The sequence below is a fragment of the Diabrotica virgifera genome, chromosome 9 (genome assembly GCF_917563875.1).
Source record: "Diabrotica virgifera virgifera chromosome 9, PGI_DIABVI_V3a".
Taxonomy (NCBI): domain Eukaryota; kingdom Metazoa; phylum Arthropoda; class Insecta; order Coleoptera; family Chrysomelidae; genus Diabrotica; species Diabrotica virgifera.
In genome coordinates this window covers 201803496-201824961 of record NC_065451.1, presented here as the reverse complement: position 1 = coordinate 201824961, position 21466 = coordinate 201803496, and the positions used below count along the sequence as shown (strand labels likewise).

Sequence of the window (21466 nt, the reverse complement as noted above, 5' to 3'; positions counted from 1 at the left end):
TTTAGAAAAGCCATGTTGTCTAACATCAATTATATCTTTAGAATTCCATGTCAAAAAGTTATTTACAAGGCACTCAAAAAGTTTGGGTAATACAGATTGGTTACAAACCGCTGGATAATTTTCAACATCATTTTTATTACCAGACTTAAAAATTGGTGTTAAATAACTAGTTTTCCAAAAATCAGGAAATATGCCAGTACTCAATGAGGAATTAAATAAGTATTAGCAGATAGGTTTTACGAGAGTAAAAATGCAATGCTTGAGAACATAAGCTGGCAAACAATCTGGTCCAAGCGATAATTTCCAAGGCATCTTTAAAACACTGTCAATTATGTCTGAGAGCTCAATACTATAATTATTCACATTTACACTCTGCTGATAGTTAAACATTGGGATCTGATTAACTTTAGAGTTAGAATATGTAGTTGAGAAAAACTTACTAAATAAATTAACTACGTCTTGAGCATTATCACCTGTACTATCACCGTAGAACACATTAGATGGCAGATTATAACTTTTACGTTTATTATTGATATACTTCCAAAAATGTCGAGGATTAGATAGAATCCCATTCTCAATATTATTCAAATAGTTACTATAAGATTGAGAGGAGACTTGTTTACATTCATTTCTTAACTGAGAAAATCTTAAATATTCATCCCTTCTACCAAATAATTTGTACTGCTTATGTATTTTCTTTTTTAAATATATCAACTTCCTTAATTTACCATTAAACCAAATCGGAAACGAACTTGTTTTAAATTTTTTGATCGGAACAAATAAGTCAAAACCTGTATACATAAAATCATAAAATACTGCTAAGCTGTAATTCACATCATCTGATAAAAGTAAGTCCCAATTAATACTTGCGAAGTAATCATTCAATCCGACATAATTTGCATTTTTAAAATCATAATAAAATTCCTCTTAGTTCAGTTGATAATGCTTTTCAAAACCAGTTAATTCTACAACCATAGGCGAATGATGGATACTATTATCAAATAGCGAATCAAGTGGAATAACTACATCAACATTGTTTAAATTTGTAAATACTAAATCTAGAAAGATATTACGACTGTTAGGTAAAGTGTTTATTGTAGGTAGGAAACATGTTAAAATAACCAAAAGAATTTGCCAAATACACAGCAGGAGAGTCATCAGGACATTCAACATTTAATCCAAAGTTGTCATTACTCCAGGAAGCATTTGGTAAATTATAATCATCACACAGTACCAAGTTTCCACACTTCTCCATAACATATTCAACTGAACTGCAATGTAACATGTATACATTTAGGTCGGATGCAGGAGGGATATAAACTCCACCCATAACTATGCACTTATTATTAATTTTCAGTGATACAAAAATTTGTTCTACTTCACAATCAGGGATTATCACTTTCTGCGCACTTATGTCATTTTTAACAGCAATCAACACACCTCCACCCCTAGTTTTTCTTGTAGAAAAGGATTGCGATCATTTCTAAACACATTATAACCAATAAGTCCTAATTCTGCTTCGATATAATCACAAGTTAACCAAGTTTCCACCAAAATGATTATATGATAATTACATTGAGCTATGGCAATTTCCGGAGACTTTAGTTTAGTTCTTAATCCACCAACATTTTGATAATAAATTAATAAAGAGGGTGAGCTTATATGTTTCGTTGTGTCTAGTTTTTTGTGTGGAATTATCATTTTTGCAAATTTCAGGTATACCTTTAACATATCTTATAAATAAATCTTTCTCACCTTGTTCTTGGCGTTTTTTGAGGTCCTTTTTAACTTTATTGAGTTTGTTGAGTTGCTGGGGAGTAGATCAGAATTTATAAATATCTTTTTTGCTTTGGCAACGTGAATCTTATTTTTTAAAATATTCATTACATCAAAAGAATTTGTTAGTACAATTTTTAGGGAACGAGCACCATTTTTGTTTTTCTTACCAAATCTAACAGCTTTGACAACTTTAATATCCTCTTGAGTAATATCCTTGAAAATTGAGGTCACAGTAGCCAAATCATCAGAAGCAGCATTTCTTTTATCCACAGATTAACCTAGATTATGAATGATTAAGTTGTTCATTCTCTTTTGTTTTTCAAATACCTCACTTACAATATCCTCTTCTTGGTTTTTAGAATTCTGCATTTACTGAGTAAATAAAAATTCTGAATTTTCATTTCCTTGATTACATCGTTCAATTATGTTCTTTATTTTTGTTTCATATCTTGCTCTCTTTTCCTCATTAGAGGCCAATATATCTGAAGCGTATTTGATCTTTTTTTCACCTTTCTCTGTTTCCTTGGCGGTAATTTTTTGTTTATATTTAATTAGCACAAGGTGGTGATCGTAGCTGCTGTTTGCCCCTCTATGACTTCTCACTATACCCCAAGGGTACCCCAAGGATGCCAACTATAAAAATAGAATGAAGAAAATGAATTCCTACATGGAAATTGCCCAATTGTTTGACACCGACTGGGTAGAAGTTGAAAGAAAAATAAGAAACATAATTTCACAATATCAACGTGAAAGAAGGAACTATAAAAAAATGAAGAAATCTAGTACAGGACAGAATTTTACCCCCAAGTGGTTTGGTTACAATGCAACGAGTTTTATGCATGGCAAAAATAAACCCAGAAAATGCGTCCAAATTGGTGTGACATACGAGGTGAGTTTTGTTCATTATTTACTTAAAAATAGTAAAATTGTATCAGGTACAGTTGATTCCTACCTTTTTTCAGTGCCTCATTAATTTTGACGTCATATAGGATTTTAAGAATGGGTGCGTTCACCAGACCAGTGCGCTATGTGAGCGCTTTGAAACTGTTTGAGATTTTTCCGGTGAACGTCATGTCGATTTAGCCTAAACTTCAACGTGTTGACGAAGCGGTCGCCATTTTATTCAACGTAGCATTTGTATCGCTTTAATATTGAACGTGTTGAAGAAATATATTGTAATGGCGCGCTGATTTGAAAATATTTACTTTTACAATGGTTTTAATTATAAAGTAATTGAAACTTGATACATAATTATTGTATACGCTCACGAAATTGTAAATCTGTGTATTGGGGAACAATATTTTCAACATAATTCATATTTCTCGTGACAATTATTATTTCAAAGTTCAGCACAGCCAGCAGCACTAAAAATTATTTCTTGTTCATTTCATTATCAAACAACAATAAAGGTAGTATTATATTGTCTATTTTTTAATGAAATTTGTGTAAGACACGTCCAAGTTCTCGTTGAACGATAGCACGATATAAAAATAAACAAAAACAACGAATCTCGTTTTAGGTTAAGTTCATAATTCATAAAACATGCGAGAACATAAAACAAAACCAACTATGAAAGTGTCAAACAGAAAAAATACCATTTACCAGACTGAACGTAGTTTTAAAGCGCTGAAACACAGCTGTTCAGTTGAAACTTAAACAGATTATTTCTGGTGAACGCAGCCATTGTCACAAATCATTCTTCTTCTTCTTCTTCAGTTTATTGGCCTCCACCTACTTGGGTATTTGGCCAGCTCATCGTCTCGGAACAAGGGAAAAATCCCTTATTCACTTACAATTTGGAATTAGTACCAATGAACTGTCAATACGGATGGAATAGGCACAAAGACAACTAATGTAGCCACGATACAAGAGAGAGGTCCTAGAGAGAGACAGACAAGGTGGTGGAAACTTTGACAAGCCGTGTAATTTGAGTTGCCTATATCAACTTAAATCGGGGAAATATAAAAGTCTAAATATAAAAGTAACATTAAAACATAATCAAGGACTTCTTCACTTTGTATAAAACAGTCACTAATTTAATATGGTTTTAAAATTATTAACTCCCAAATACTTTAGGAAAGTCGGTATTTGTTTTGATAAATACAAATAACAATTCTGAAAAGTATCTAAACACCAAGTATGGCACTGTGTACTCTATTTATCCCCTAAATACAAAAAAGTGGTTAAATTTTGAAATATGTACTGCCAATCAGCATTAGGCCTTAGCCAAGTTAAAATATTCAAGGAACTGTAAATACTGATTCAATCGGGTCCATTTATATAGGCAACTCAAATTACACGGCCTGTCAAATTCTCCACTACCTTGTCTGTCTCTCTCTAGGACCTCTCTCTTGTATGTTGGTGTCAATCTTGCTTCACTATTTGAATGGGACATGGCCATTCCATCCGTATTGACAGTTCATTGGTTAGTACATTTTACAATTTGTTTCTTCTTCTTCTTTTCTTTAGTTAACTAGTAATTTTGGTTGGTGTGGGACAAACATGACAAGATAAAAAAAATTTCACGCTAGGGGCAACCTCTCTTTCCTTGTCTAAGGGGGCAACTGTCTATCAATTCACAATCTTCTTTTTCTTCTTTGATTTAGTAGAAATTTTGAGTTGGCATGGGACAAATAATTACATGACAAATCACAAATCATTACATGACATCTTAGTTCAATCTGACAGTTGTCAGAATATTTATATTTATATAAACATCAATTCCCCAACTAAGGGGAACTTTTTGTAACTATAGCATTTTAAATGTGCATGCCCCTACAGAGGAAAAAGAAGACGATGTCAAAGAAAAATTCTATGAAGACCTAGAAGCTGCATACCATTCATGCCCAAAGATTGACATCAAAATTATTTATGGTGATCTCAACGCAAAAATAGGAAAAGAGCCACAATACCTACCAACGATAGGTAAGCACAGCCTCCATGAAATATCCAAGGACAATGGCATCAGACTAATAAATCTAGCAACTTCCCTTAACATGGTCATTGCCAGCACATGCTTTCAGCGAAAAAATATTCATAAGGGAACGTGGAGATCTCCAGATGGGGTTACAGTAAACATGATTGATCATGTTATTATTGACTCTAGACATCTTCTTCAGCCTGTGTTCGTCCACTGCTGGACATAGGCCTCTTCCATTTGCTTCCATCGATTTCTACTCTTGGCAATTCTCATCCACTGTTTGAACGCGACTTGTTTGATATCATCTGCCCACCTCTTCTGCGGTCTGCCTACTCCTCGCCTGTTCTCTCTTGGTCTCCAGTTTGTTAGTCTCTTCTATTCTCAAACTAATCCCTAGCATGGCCCTCTCCATCGCTCTTTGAGTTGTACTGAGCTGCTCTAAGGTTTTCTTTGTAAAGGCCATGGTCTCCAGTCCATATGTAGTTACAGGCAAGATACATTTGTCATAAACTCTACGTTTTAGACACATTGGTATATCTCTATTCTTCAAGATAAAGCTTAACTTGCCGAAAGCTACCCAAGACAATTGTATGCGTCTTTTTATTTCAGCTATTTGGTTTTCTTTGCCGATTTTGATGGTATGTCCAAGATATATATAGTGGTCTACATTTTCAAGACTGACGTTGTCAATAACAAGATTAGTTTGTACATTACTCATTATTTTTGTTTTCTGAAGATTCATTTTAAGACCTATTTTATTTGACTGTTGGTTTAGTTCCTTCATCATTTGCTCCAGTTCCTTGATATCTGTACTGAATAATACTATGTCGTCCGCAAACCTCAAATGACTCAAACGTACACCATCAATGTTTAGACCTTTTTCCTCCCAGTCGAGCTGTTTGAATACATTTTCCAATGCTAAGGTAAAAAGTTTTGGTGAAATAGTATCACCTTGTCTAATACCTTTACCAAGGCGTATTTTTTCGGTTTTTTGGTCTTCATTGATTTTGATGTGGAATGTGGCCTGTTCATAAATGTTTTTAATGAGTGTAGTGTACCGTGAGTCTATTCGAGCATCCCTGAGGGCTGACAAAAAGGACCAGGTTTCAATACTATCGAAAGCCTTGTGAAAGTCAATAAATGCCATATGTAAGGGTACATTATATTCTGTGGTTTTTTCTACCAGTGTTCTGATGGTTTGTAAGTGATCGTTAGTACCAAACCCTCTAGACATCACTCAGACGTAATAAACGTATGCAGCAGACGAGGGGCAAATGCAGACTCAGATCACTACCTAGTGGAAAGTAGAATAAGAGCCAGAATCTCAAACATTAAAAAAGAAAATGGATCCAAAATTGAAAAATATGAAATAAAAAACTTAGCAGACAACAGCAAAAGGAAGAAATACAAAGAATATATAAAAGGAAGGCTAGAAAACAGACAAAAGCACGAGGATATAAACAGAGAATGAGAAGCGTATAAAAACATCCTACAAGACGCTGCCAAAGAGACCTTGGGTCTACAAAAAAAGGTCAAACCAACTGAAGGGAAGTGGTTCGATGAAGAGTGTCGTAACATAACAAAAAGAAAAAATAATGCATATCAACGACTACAACAACAACATAGAACAAGACAGGCAGAGGAGGAATATAGAATGCTAAGGAAGGAAGAGAAGAAAATACACCGCAGAAAAGAGAACATATAGAAAAAGAACTCCAAGAAATTGAAGAATTAAATAAACCAACAGAAACCAGAAAATTCTACCAAAAACTTAACAAAAGCAGAAAAGAATTTAAACCAAGAACAATGATGTGCAGAGACAAAGAAGGAGATATAGTAACTCAACAGAGTGAAATACTGCAAAGATGGACTGAATTCTTCAAAGAGAAGTTTGAACAAAACGAAGATCCACTATACGATGAAATTATACTGGATCAAACGGATACCAGAGAAACAATCCCCCCTTCAGAAGCTGAAATGCAAGAAGCAGTTACCAGACTTAAAAACAACAAGTCACCTGGATTGGACAACATTAGCGCAGAATTAATAAAAGAAGGCGGAGACTCCCTATTGAATGCGATACAGAACTTATAGTGAACATATGGAATAATAAACAACTGCCACAAGACTGGAATACCGGAGTAATCATTCCACTACATAAAAAGGGAGATCAGCTTCAATGTAACAACTACCGGGCAATAACGCTACTGACTGTGGCATATAAAATACTGTCAAATATTGTGTCTGAGCGATTGAGACCATATGCGGAACAAATAGTTGGGGGATATCAATGTGGTTTCTGCAGGCAGAAGTCCACAATAGATCAGATCTTCGTTTTGAGACAAATCTTGGAAAAGACTAGTGAATTTAATATAGAAACACATCATCTCTTCATTGACTTTAAGAGTGCCTATGATAGTATCCATCGAGAATTTCTGATCAACGCCCTGAAAGAGTTTAATATTCCAACTCATCTCATTGAAATAGTAAAAGAAACGCTTAAAGTACAAAGCAGGGTTCGAATTCAAAACGCACTAACAGATACAATCCATGTTAGAACGGGCCTACGACAGGGAGATGTCCTATCCTGTATTCTATTCAACATCACATTAGAGAAAATAATTAGAGAGTCAAAAGTCAACACCAGAGGAACAATAATAACAAAAAGTGTACAAATATTGGCATTTGCAGATGATGTTGATGCTATAGAAAGAGCGGCACAAAACCTAAATATTAATGAAATAAAAACCAAATACATGAAGGCCAGCAAATCGACAGGCCAAAGAAACCTACAGAATCTGACAATAGGAGACTATAACATCGAAAGCGTAAAAAATTTTACATATCTAGGTTCACTAGTTACCGCAGATAACAATGTCAGCGAAGAGGTTAAGAGAAGAATACATATTGCTAATAAAACATATAATGGACTCATTAAACATCTAAGATCTAACAACATCACGAGAAAAACCAAATACAAAACCCTGATAAAACCGGTCCTTACATATGGATCAGAGACATGGACACTGACGACAAGCGATGAGAACTTATTAGGTACGTTTGAACGAAAAATCCTTAGACACATATATAAGGGGGTGAAAGAAAATGACGTATGGCGCAGAAGATATAATTTTGAACTATACGCAGCATACAACGAACCCGACGTCATAACATCCATAAAGATCGGACATCTGTGCTGGATGGGCCATGTTGAACGAATGTTGGAGACCGAAACAATAAAACACATAATGAAGCAAACACCAGTAGGGAGAAGGTCAAAGGGAAGAACCAAACTTAGATGTATGGAACAAGTGGAACAAGATCTGAAAACACTTGAGATTACCCACTGGAAGAACAAAGCAAGGAACAGAACAGAACGGCGGAAAATCCCAGAACAAGCCAGGACCCAAAAAGGGTTGTCGAGCTACTGATGATGATGATAAACATCAATATTTATACAAATATTTGTCAGAATATTAATCTGTAAAATATGTAAAAATAAATAAATATAAAATAAAATTTCACTCTACAATGTCCAAATATACCAATGACCTAAAATATTTATATTAACTTCGCTCAAAAATACTAACCTAGAAATTACAATTGTCATTTTATCATATGATATTGTCAAAATACTGTTAGAATCGATTACTTTTGTGTCAAATTATCTTCATTCCATTATTGATTGGTTATCTATTTATATGTCGTTTTAATATGCAAATACCCGTCAAGGAATACATAATTTTCTAAATTCGATGTATAATAATCACAGAGGTACATTTTTTTCTGTCACTTCCAACTGTAATGCGTTAGAGCCGTTTTACATGACCGAGATTTACTTCGAAAATTATTTCAAGAATAATAACGAAAATATATGTAGTAAAATTATACAATTTTTCCATTGATCCTTGTTTTACACCGATAGTTAAATCTTAACATAATTGTTGTGAAACGCATGCGTAGTGTGTAATGTGACTGACATTAAATAGAATTTTGTTATAAATAAAAGGCCACCGATGAAAGAAAACTATGTTACGGCCGGTTTCACAAAGTAAAGTTAACTTGTGTTTAAAAGATAACCAGAGGTTAGGGAGCATTCAAGTATTACGTAACGCAATTTTTGAAGATTTTTGACCCCCCTCCCCCCCATGTAACGCACCGTAACGTTTTTCTGTACCCCTTCCCCCTACCTCAACGTTACGTAACACCCAAGTGACCATTTGAAACTAAATGGAAAACGAGGTTGCGAAAAGTACCGGAAACTCTGTAAAAGAACTTTGTTATTATTTTAATCTCATTTGAGGTAATAATAAAAACTTACAATCAAAATCCAGCCTCAAATGTCCACTGCTGAACATAGGCCTACTCCTCTCGTCTATCCTGCGCCGCTCTCATCCATTTTTTTCCCAAATGCTGCCCACCCAAGAACGATTCTTCTATTCAGTTCATGTGTCTGGTTATCCCTGCTAATCGTAATTTCATGTCCCATGACATGACATATTATGTCCAAAACTTACAATAATAATCTTTTATTACTAATTTTACATTTACATTTTCCCTACTTGGCCCCATCCTCGCATACATTTTTGGCTTCATCCTTTATTGTTCTTCTCATGCATTTTTCTATTCTATCTTTTTTAATAAAAGCTTAAAATAAAATAACATATTTATTATTTCAACATTTTATTTTGCTTAGTAAAAATTTTTGTATAACGAATAATATACGATGTTGCCAGTAGTTTCGGAAAAATAGTGAAAAAATGTGTAAAACTTTTTGTTCTTCAACGCCCTGTTTCGTGAAAAAGCATGCCGTTACAAAAATGAATTAGTAAGCAAACCCCAATTATTTTTCAATTTTTCACCTATCCTAGAGATCGTGTTACCTTTTTCTGAAACACTCTGTATACAGGGTGTCCCAGACTAATTTACCCACGCTATATCTCTTAAACGAATAGAGATTTTCGAATGGGACAAAAACTGACATATTATACTTGTAATACACTTTAATATGGCGTACAAAAAAATCATCCCCTAAATATTCATCCCTTAGTTGCAACCCCTAACTTTAATTTTTTTAATAGCACCCTGTATATTTTTTTATAGTTTTCAATGTGGGCCCTGATTCTAAATCAAATTTCGACCAAAAACAAGTCGCTTTCAATATGGCGAAGGTTGAAATGCGATTGTGCGAGCCTTGTGGATTTTAGTTGAACTAACGAAGTGACGTCATGAAATAGCGACTATCGAAATTAATCATCATCATCATCATCAACCCGTACGCGTCCACTGCTGGACATAGGTCTCCCTCAGCTCTTTCCATCTTTCTCTGTTTTGTGCGGCTTGCATCCAGTTGCCGACAATACGTTTCAGATCGTCAGCCCATCTGGTTGGTGGTCGTCCTCTGCTCCGTAGTGCTTCTTCTCGTGGCCTCCACTCGACAATACGTTTTGTCCATCGGTTGTTTTTTGTCCATCGAAATTAATAGCGACTTACAAAAGGGTGTTGATATTATAATTTCGACTGTCGAAATTATTTGACACGGAGATGAATGAATGGCCAAAAGCGAGGTTAGGTTTAGTTTAGATGTGTTTTGTTTATTTCTTGCAAGGAAAACTAAAGCAAAAGGTATTATAATATAGCTGGGTTTAATTGAAATTTGCTTGTTTTGAGGAATTAGATAGAATAGTATTAAATTAGAAATATAATAATTGAGAATGTACACAACATGAATCATCAACTCAATGAAAGATGTAAGGTAATAATCTGGGAAAATTAGTAAAAAACAAGGAAAATTAATTACCAGCTATTTTATTGCTGGACATGCTGAAATCAAATCTTAAGATTTCCTATATTAGTAATATAGCTGTGCAAAGTCCACAGAAAGTGTGCTATTTTTTTATAAACAAATTAGCGCTCCGAAATCTTTTTTTTTATTATTGCTCTATAACTCCGAAAATTTTAACTTTGAACCAAAACACTCACATAAAAATCGACAGTAATTTAATTCTGCACATTGATAATTTATTCCAATTTCCTTCGACGGAAATTTTCCTCGGAAAATTCGGGTTTTCCAAACAAAATCTTTAATTTTAAACTAAAATTTGAGGGAAGTAATTATTTATCAATAATTAAATAATTTGGTGACAGTGACATAAATCTTTTTTGTTATGAGTGTCTTGAAGATATGAAAATTTGTATGTACAAAGAGGACCGGAATTAAAAGATATCTAATGGTTCAAAGATTAAAATCCTGTTGTTTATAACTGTCGCAAATGCCGGTCAAATTTGACCGGTTATACCTGGAATCAGTCCTCGCAATTATATTTGTTTTTCTTCGAAAAGGACACAGAAGCCGTGCCCTTTTCAACAGCGTTAACTTAATTTAATTTAATCTAATATTTTCTGAGGGGTTCTATTTGTTTATAAGCCAAAAAATTGTTTCTTTATAACATTCCTGAGACCGCTCAAATGGTCCAATTTCAATCCTGTAAGGTACGTTGAATAGGTATAGTGCTTTTTTATACGAAAATCATAGTTATTCTGGTGTATCATAACCTTGCTGGTTATTATTTCGACCGAAATTTTTTAATTAACATTTTAATTATTGCTAAACTATTGGTTAGATTGTCGCCGTTCTCCTGATATACAGAGAGGGGCTAAATTATGGAATAAATTCATTTTCTCTAAAATGGACGATTTTAGAGAAAAATCCCGAAACAGGTCGATTTTTATTTTTAAATTAAATTTCTTGGCATATATTTCAAACTAGTGACGTCATCCATCCGAGCGTGATGAATTAATCGATTATTTTTTTAAATAGGAATAGGGGTTCGTGTTGTAGCTCATTTACAAAGGCGTTCAATTCTCTATTCAGTATTATAAACATTAATATCATTATTTATCCAGGGAGGCCAAAAAAATTTTTGAATTAAATTAATTGACGCAAGAAAGAAGAATGCATGTAATTTATTTAACTCAAAATACATTCTATTGCTGTCAGAAAATAGAAAAAAATGTTTATTTTGCAAATAAACATTGCTTTTAGCTTAAATTAAATGTTCAAACTGCCAATAGGTAGGAGGGAGGCTGTTTGTGATTTAATTTAAGCGAAAAGAAATGTTTATTTGTGAAATAAACCTTTTTTTCTATTTTCTGACAGCAGTACAATGTATTTTGAGTTAAATAAATTACATACATTCTTCTTTTTGCGCCAATTAATTTAATTCAAAATTTTTTTTTGGCAACCCTGTATAAATACTTAATGATATTAATGTTTATATTACTGAATAGAGAATTGAACGCCCTTTCAAATGACCTACCACACGACCCCTATTCCCATTAACAAAATTATCGATTACGTCATCACGCTCAGATAGATGACGTCACTAGTATGAAATATATGCCAAAAAATTGTAATTTAAAAATAAAAATCGACCTCTTTTGGGATTTTGCTCCAAAATCGTCCGTTTTAAAGAAATGAATTTATTCCATAATTTAGCCCCTCTGTATAATCTACTATAATAAATCTTTCATGTCATCAATTATTTAATTATTGATAAATAATTAGGTACTTCCCTAAAATTTTAATTGAAAATTGCAGATTTTTTGGGAAAACTCGGATTTTCTGAGTAAAATTTTTGTTGAAGGAAATCGAAAAAAAAAATAACTTTGTGCAGAACTAAATTACGGTGAATTTTTATTTGAATGTTTTTGGCTCAAAGGAAAAATTTTAGGAGTTACAGACCACTAATTGAAAAAAAAAGAAGATTTAGGAGTGCTAATTTGTTTATAAATAAAATAACACACTTTCTGCGGACTTGTCATACCCCATATTACTAATATATGCAATCTTAAGATTCGATTTTAGCAATAAAATAGCTGGTAAATAATTTTTCCCAAAAATGGCATTTTTTCGATAATTTTCCCAGACTATCAACAAATTCCAATAAACCGAAGCGCCAACCCAAATTCTGAGCAGTCTCAACATGATAAGGTTAATATCCCCAGTTGTAACTAATATCGAAATGAATCTGTCATGGCGGTGTCGAAATGAAATTGCGACTGTCGAAATGAATTAGAATCAGGGCCGTGGTCTTTTATTGTCTATTCAACACATTTTTTGAAAATAAAATCGGTTCGTAAATAACCAAGAAACTATCAGTTTATTTTTGTTAATTGTGTGTCCCAGACTAATTTATCTAGGCTATATTTCTTAAACGAATAGAGATTTTCGGATGGGACAAAAACTGATCAATTCCATTTGTAATAGACTTTCATATGGCGTAGAAAAAATTCATCCCTAACTTACAGGGTGCTATTTAAAAAAAAATAAAGTTAGGGGTTGTAACTAAGGGATGAATATTTAGAGGATAAATTTTTTTCTGCGCCATACTAAAGTGTATTACAATTATGTAATAGATCAGTTTTTGTCCCATTCGAGAATCTCTATTCGTTTAAGAAATATAGCCTGGATAAATTAGTCTCGGACACATAATTAACAAAACTAAACTGATATTTTCTTGGTTATTTACGAACCGATTTTATTTTCAAAAATGTGTTGAATAGACGATACAAGACCACATCCAAAACTATAAAAAATATACAGGGTGCTATTAAAAAAATTTAAGTTAAGGGTTGTAACTAAGGGATGAATATTTAGGGGATGATTTTTTCTACGTCATATTACAAGTAGAATAGACCACTTTTTGTCCCATTCGAAAATCTCTATTCGTTTAAGAGATATAACGTGGCTAAATGAGTATGGGACACCCTGTATATAAGAAGGCACTTATGGAATAAAATTATTTATGTCCTTGTTTAAAACAATTTTAAAAAACGCTGAGACCCGTAGATTTTTATATATGAAAATGTGTGCTTTTTAAACATAAATTTAAATGTACAGGGTGATTCACGCAAGCCTACCGTCCATAAGCTTTATTTTTAAAGGAACACCCTGTATAGTTTTATATTTTTAAAAGCTGCTTAACAATCTGATTTCATGGTCTTTATGAATAATACAGGGTGATTATTTAAAATTATAATGTATGGAAACTACTTATGGAATAAAATTGCTTGTGTCATGTGTCATTATTTTAGAAAATTATAAAAACGCTAGGATACGTCAACTTTTAAATTCAACTATGGACTATTTAAATATAAATTTGAATATACAGGGTGATTCACTCAAGTCTAGCATAGTCCATTATCTTTAATTTTAATTAAACACCCTGTATATTTTTGTTTTTAGAAGCTGCTTGACAATCTCATCTCAAAAATGTGTATTATGTAGGGTCTATTATGAATAATTCAAGTGAAATTTTGAAATTATGTATAATTTTCGTCAAGATATTTCACATAAAACTTTGAAATTAATAATTCAGGAATCACACCTTAAAATAAGGGTATTATTTTTTAAAATATCTATCAATTTTCTAAACTACGTATCAATATAGTGGGTTTGGTATTTAATGCTTTTTATTTAAAGACATTTTTAAATAATTTAACCGCATTTGCGGTATAATAAAAACTTTTTAGACTTTTTGCAGTAATGATAAAACGACATTTAATTAATTAAAGTATGAATTAATTCACTTTAACAACACTGACAAGAGCAATACATACGTTTCTCTGTATTACGTATTTAAAACACTAATGAATACTGCAGAACACTGAGAAAACTAGACTGCATATGGACTTCAGAAAACGAGTAGACAAACGATTTATGAATCTCTCTTAAAATTTCTTTGGTCTGAATCCCATCTGTAACTGTATCTTTTCAGCTTTTATTCTCCAAAAACGTCAATTATTGCAAACATCTGTTACTGTTCTTGATCTGGGGACAAATTTGAAGATTTTTCACTTGAATAGATACTATATTATCCTATTGTAGTTGTAGAAGGGCCGGAACATGAGCGGATCATAAGGGGCAATATAATACAATCTAGGGGTTCCCCGTAAAATATAAACGAAAGTTGCAAAGTTGGGAGATTTTGATTCCGTAGTCTTTTTTATTTACATAAGTTAAAAAACAATGTTACGTAACGCGTTGTTCGAACCCCCCTCCCCCCAAGCTGCGTTACGTAATACTTGAACGCTCCCTTACCCCAAAATATGCGTTTCAGTTTTATAATTGTTACCCTTCTGGGTATACCCATAAGGGTAACCCACTCCAACCTCTGGTTAAAAATTCTGTCAGTTAACCACAACTTCGCCGTTGACCTGAAACTTAAACGCATATTTTGGGGTAACCTTTGGTTATCTCTTAACCACAAGTTAACTTGAAAATTGTTAAGTTAATTAAAAATTGAAAATGGTTATTCATTTTTGATTTACATTAACTCTGATTGGAGTACGAAGGGAACCATTCTCGTTGGAACTTTACCGCGCTGAGCAGATGGGACGTGAATTGTAAATTGTAGAATTCCCTCATCTTCCTTAGTCTCAGCATCCGTATGGCTTGCATATTGTAGAAGCCTCGGAGGTGTAATCAGAGAAGGTTCCCATTGTTTTCATTCTGGTGGGGTGTAGAATAGCATTATGTTGTTTTATATGCCATTAGAGTGAAAACTTAGTCTTGTTGTAGCAGTTGCCGCTAGGGCATCTATTTCATTTCGTTCGTTGCAATTCGGGACTGCACGCGGGGTTTGTTTTGGTTGGATCAGGGAGAGCAGCATATGTGCCTCCTGATGAGAGACTAATAAGTTTCGAAACCGGTAGAGGTGCTTGCTGCACTCTCTGATTGGACTAGACTATGGTTCGGCTGTATTTTCGTTTTGCAACGAAATTGAAAATGGTTATTCATTTTTGATTTACATTTACTCTGATTGGAGTACGAAGGGAACCATTCTCGTTGGAACTTTACCGCGCTGAGCAGATGGGACGTGAATTGTAAATTGTAGAATTCCCTCATCTTCCTTAGTCTCTGCATCCGTATGGCTTGCATATTGTAGAAGCCTCGGAGGTGTAACCAGAGAAGGTTCCCATTGTTTTCAATCTGGTGGGGTGTAGAATAGCATTATGTTGTTTTATATGCCATTAGAGTGGTTAATTCCCAGTAAAAATAGTAAATTTTTCATATGGTTGCTTATACTGCTAATGTAAATTAATATACAATTTCTTTTTAGGTTTCCTGAATGCGGATATACAAAATGATTCATGCGGCTTATTAAACAATGAGGATATACAACACAGTAACCAAAATTTAAGTGTAGGAACTTCCTATGGATGTGACATTTGTTGCAAGCAATTTTCAGATCCCAGGCTTTTACGTAATCATATGAAATATCACAATGGAGAAAATGATTTCCAATGCAAGCTTTGCTTCAAGCGATTCGTATCAAATTCTCATTTGCAAGTCCATACGCGATCGCACACAGGAGAGCGACCTTATAGATGCGAAATTTGCACAAAGGGATTTCATCATAAAAGCGCTTTAAAAATCCACATGCGTTTGCATACTGGGGAAAGGCCTTTCCAGTGCAAACTGTGTTCCAAGAAGTTTCTACAAGCATGCCATTTAAAAAACCATATCAGAATGCACACGGGTGAGAAACCATACAGTTGTCATATTTGCTCCAAACAATTTTCACAAGCGACTAACAACAGCCATATGCTGTTTCACTCTGGAGAAAAATCGCTCAGTTGCAAATTTTGTTCCAAGCAGTTTTCTTTGGCAAGCCATTTGGACACCCATATGCGGTCGCATACTGGAGAAAAACCTTATCAATGCAGAGTTTGCGACAAACGTTTCATAAATATCAGCAGTTTAAAAACACATTCGCAAATTCACTCAGGAAAAATACCTCATCAATGCGAAATATGTTATAAAGGATTTTCTAGTAAGAATTGTTTAAGAACTCACGTTAGATTGCACACTAGGGAAAAACTTTTCACTTGCGATTATTGTCCCAAGCAATACACCCAAAGAGGTAATTTGCGGAAACATACGCTAATTCACGTCAAAGAGTTAAAATGTAAGATTTGTTCCGAAACCGTTTCAGGAAAGGATAATTTGTTAATACACATGGAGAGTCACGAAGAGGAGAAACCTTTGAAATGCGGATTGTGTTCTAAGCGATTTCAAAGGGGTTCTAATTTAAAAGTACACCAGCGATCGCACTGCGGGAAAAAGCCAGCACCGACGTTGATTATCATCTAACAAAGCTACATATGTTTCAAGTGACTAACCAGATTGCTTTTGTGACACTACTTTGAATATACTGGATAATCTGTGACGGTGGATGATCTAGTTGGAAATTAATCACAGTATTTGTTGTTATTATTCAATCCCATTTTCACGTTTGTAAACCCCTTTTATTATGTCCTAGTCAATGTTAATGTGAACATAATATCGATGTTTCCATACGTATTTGTTTGTTTATTCCAATGTAGATATGAGGATCTTCCATTTTTCCGTTTCCTTCTAAATTGGTAAGTAGAAGGAAAAAGAGAATAGGAAAAGACCCAGAAGGAAATGGATAAACCAAATCGAAGAAATAGGAAGGAATAAAAAGAAGATTGCTGAAGAATTAAAAAAATGGGTAAAAGAAGAACCTGGAACCCAATCCGATGCCTGATAGGGCAAATGGTTATGAGAAGAATAAGTAGGTACGAGTATTGTTCCTTAGCGATTTTAAACCTTTAAGTATTCGGGACCTAATTTTGAATTACAATTTTTATGGCGACCCCCCTATCTTTCTTTTTCAATTAATAAAATACAGCGTATATTATACGTTGACTGTACTAACCTCCGTCCTAAGGAGCGTATTGGTAAGTGTCCTAGGCTCTAGACCAGTAGCCCTAATATATAATTTCATTACAGACCTTCAAAATTACCGAAAACAGGTGAATTTATTGAAAGTTCGTCGCTGATCTACATCCCATAAAGATAAACTAGCATCTCGGTGGATAGCCACGTACAATGCTAACCCAATGTTTGTCATATGCTATCTGTTATTTCCGACGAATATCAGAACATTCTCGCGGCTTAGAGTCCCTACGAGAAGTTTCAACCATAGCCACAAAATTGTTCCTTGAAGAACCCTAGATCATCAGCTCCACGTTTTTGTAGCTTAATAGAACTATAGTTTTGGCATGAAAATGTTAAGTCCATAGACATATTATTAACATAGACATAGTGTCATGTTGAGCGAAGTGACGACATCTTTTTTGGGTCAGTGGTGTGTGGTGTCCACATCTAAGAATATTAAACAATTTAGACGGCATGAAAACCTTTATTCATTATACTAAATGAACATAGGCTAATATCTGAATTACATATTGTAGGTTATCTGTGAAGTTGGTCATAGATAGATTTGTAGAGGTGGGAAGTAACATAACTGTTACAGGTAGCATACATTACATCCCTCCACACCAAGATCCGAATATAAAAACCACATTGTCATAGTCTTAATTATAAATCTAAACGATCAGGCGGTCTGATGGTTCTTCTCAATCTTTCCTTAATATTAGGTGACTGCAACCCAACGGTTGATTGTGATGCACTGTCTTTAATTGACGAAGGAACCGCACTGATATCTTCACTCGAAAATTCGGTTTCAACACTACCGGACACTCCTTGGGTCTCACTGGTATTTTTTAAGGTTACCAAAGCTTCAGTTTCACTTAAAGGTAATGGCGAACTTACAGAAGTACTTGGAACTGAACTTAGTGGATCACCCGTATCTCTATCCTTGTCATCAGAAATTTTAGATATTTCTTCATCGTAAAAATGACCACATTTAACAATTTGGTCCAAATGTCTTTTCCATTCAAGACTTGGATTATCTAAAGGCTGACATAGAAATGTTTGATGTCCTAATTTTCTAACTATTTTACTCTTTGCCCATTTAGGCTTTTGTGCATTTACTCTGTAATCCCTAACATAAACATCTTCTCCTTCTATAAATTCTACCACCCTATTCTTCTTCTTCTTCTACGGCACTACAGCCCAAATTGAGCCTTGGCCTCCTTTATTTTTTGCCTCCACCCTTGCCTGTCTGTGGCTGCTCTTCTCCATACACGGACTCCTAAAAGGGCTTGTGCGTCGCTGTTTACTGTGTCTTCCCAGCGCTTTCGTGGCTTCCCAACCGGTCTCTTTCCTTGCATTCTAGCATTCAGTGCTCGTTTTGGTAGCCTATCCTCTCCCATTCTTATCACATGTCCGGCCCATTGCAATCTTTGTAATCTAATGAAGTCTGACAGGGGCGTTTCCTTATAAAGTTGATAAAGCTCGTTGTTGTATCGACTTCTGAAGATTCCGTTTTCCCTCACAGGTCCTAGTATTCTCCTAAGTACTTTCCTTTCGAATGTGTCGAGTTTGTTTTTGGATGTTTCTTTCAGCACCCAGACTTCACTGCCATAGCATGTTATTGGTCGAATTAAGGTTTTATAGATTCTCATCTTTGTATTTCGGTGGACACTTTTTGACCGAAATATATGGGAGAGGGCAAAATAAGCTCTGTTTGCCTGCGTTATTCTCTTCCTTATTTCTCCATCTTCTGATCCGTCGGCATATATTTCTACTCCCAGGTATGTAAACTTTTCAACCGTTTCAATGTCATCTTCATGTATAATGTTTTCTGGGACTATATTTCTTCTCGTCTGAGTCATTATTTTTGTTTTTTCTGTGTTAATTTCCAGACCTAGCATTTTTGTTTGTGTTTTTAACTCTGCATATGTTTCCTGTGCTCCTGTTGATGTTCTACTCATAATATTAATATCATCAGCATAAGCGGCCAGTTGAACCGTTCGGTTGGTCAGTAGATTTCCTCGTCCAGTTTGCATTTGCCTAACCGCATACTCCAGTGCCAGGTTAAACAATGTTGGGGCCAGCCCATCTCCCTGTTTTAGTCCCTGCGAAATGTTAAAAAAGTCTGTCCGGTGGTTTTGTATTCGTACACATGCCTGAGTTTCATCCATTGTGGCTTTAATGAGTCTTATTAACTTGTGTGGTATTGCCAATTCAGCCAATATATAGTATAGTTTGTTCCTTTTGACTGAGTCGTATGCCTGTTTGAAGTCTACAAACACGTTGTGAACATCAACATCGTGTTCCCATGCTTTGCTCAAGATCTGTTTTACTGTGAATATTTGATCCAGTGTCGATCTTCCCCGTCGGAAGCCCGTCTGATACTCTCCAATAATATACCACCCTATTACCTTTATGGTATTTTATCTGTTGTTCTCTAGCTCAGATATACTCTTGCTCTGGGAGCCTGTTAACATTTTGTTTATTGCATATTTTAGGGTTTTAACTGAGTTTTCGGTCGCTCCGTTTGTCGCTGGATGATAAGGAGCTGAAGTTTTATGAATAATGCCATTATTTTTACAAAATCGCTGAAACTCCTCTGAATTAAACTGTGGACCATTATCTGAAATAATTTGATTTGGCAACCCAAATCGGGCAAAACAGTCTCGAAGTTTACCGATGGTATGTTCTGAGTCAGTCTTTGACATCTCATATACCTCGGGCCACTTCGAGTATGCATCTGTAATAACAAGATAATTCTTCCCATGATACGGTCCTAAAAAATCAATGTGAATTCTATCAAACACATGAGCTCCTTCTTGGAACTTAATTAAAGGTGCCTTCCGTGGAGTTGTAGTATTCTTTAAACATGCTTCACAAGATTTTACAAACAATTCAATATCTCCATCTAAGCCAGGCCACCAAAAATATTGCCTTGCTACTGTCTTCATTCGAACTATTCCGCTATGAGTACTATGCAATTCCTGTAAGATTTGTTTATGAAACTTGGAAGGTACCACTACCCTATACCCCCACATAATTAAATTATTATCAATGGTAAGCTCATTAGCCCTGTTAGCGTTGATTGATAAATACGGAAAGATACGAAACCCTATGCATTATTTTGTTGTCTTTAAAACCTGCCCGTATAGTGGCGCGCCTAGCTTAAATTTGTTGGAACTAGCCTTAGAGGGAAGTGTAAAATTCTCCCTACTCAAGGAACTAGCCAAGAACACGCGGTTATTTCACGTGGCCCGTATTCAAAATTTTAACGCAGCAGTCACTATCATATTAATCTGTATTAATTTTTTTTGTTTTTGTTTCTGCAAAAATGTTGAAAATATAAATTGACTATAGAGTTTTTTTCACTACTCTTGACCTCACAAGTAAATACTTTTCGAGTTATTTGCGAGTGAATATATTCATTTCTCAAAAAATAGTACGTTTTTAGACGGATTTTCGCAAATAAATAAAAAGGAAGTATTTCACCAAAAAAACATTCATAGCAAAAATACAGCTTATCAAAAAGTGAAAAAAATGTTTTATATAAATATGACATATTATGAAGTCGTAGACCCAGTAAAAGCAGAGTTATAGCTAATGAAAAGTAGGTTCTTATTATTTGTCAAATTCAAAATTGAATATTTCTACATGAAATAACCAAAAAATTAAGAACTTTTCGGGGAAAACTCATCATAACTTTTTTAAAAAGTTTAAAATAAGCTTTATTTTTTTGAGTTTCTAGTATCAGAAGTAAACAAGTTGCGCACAAAATAAAGTTGATCCTTTTTTTTGTAAAAATATCTAAAAATCACCTCCTAATTAGCATCTCAAATGAAATTAATCAGTAGCGCTTCATAAGTTACTTTACGTATGTATGCTTATTATAGAGGATCTGTAAGTTTCATCGGTTCATAGTGCTTATTTTTGAAAGGCTGTAGTTAAAAGGGCTTCAATGAGTCACTAATCACGAGTATATGCAAATTCGGAACAGCCATATCTTAACCAATTTTTGTATT

General features: G+C 34.4%; 1 protein-coding gene across 1 annotated transcript in view; it reads left to right on the top strand.

Moving 5' to 3' along the window:
* LOC114334088 (zinc finger protein OZF) overlaps positions 1 to 17062 on the top strand; it is a 30640-nt gene extending 13578 nt beyond the window's left edge. The window contains exon 2 of the mRNA XM_028284104.2: positions 15823 to 17062. Coding sequence (XP_028139905.1) covers positions 15823 to 16856 — 1034 coding nt within the window. The 3' untranslated portion in view covers positions 16857 to 17062. The remainder of the gene's footprint in view (positions 1 to 15822) is intronic.
* Positions 17063 to 21466: the final 4404 nt, after the last annotated feature.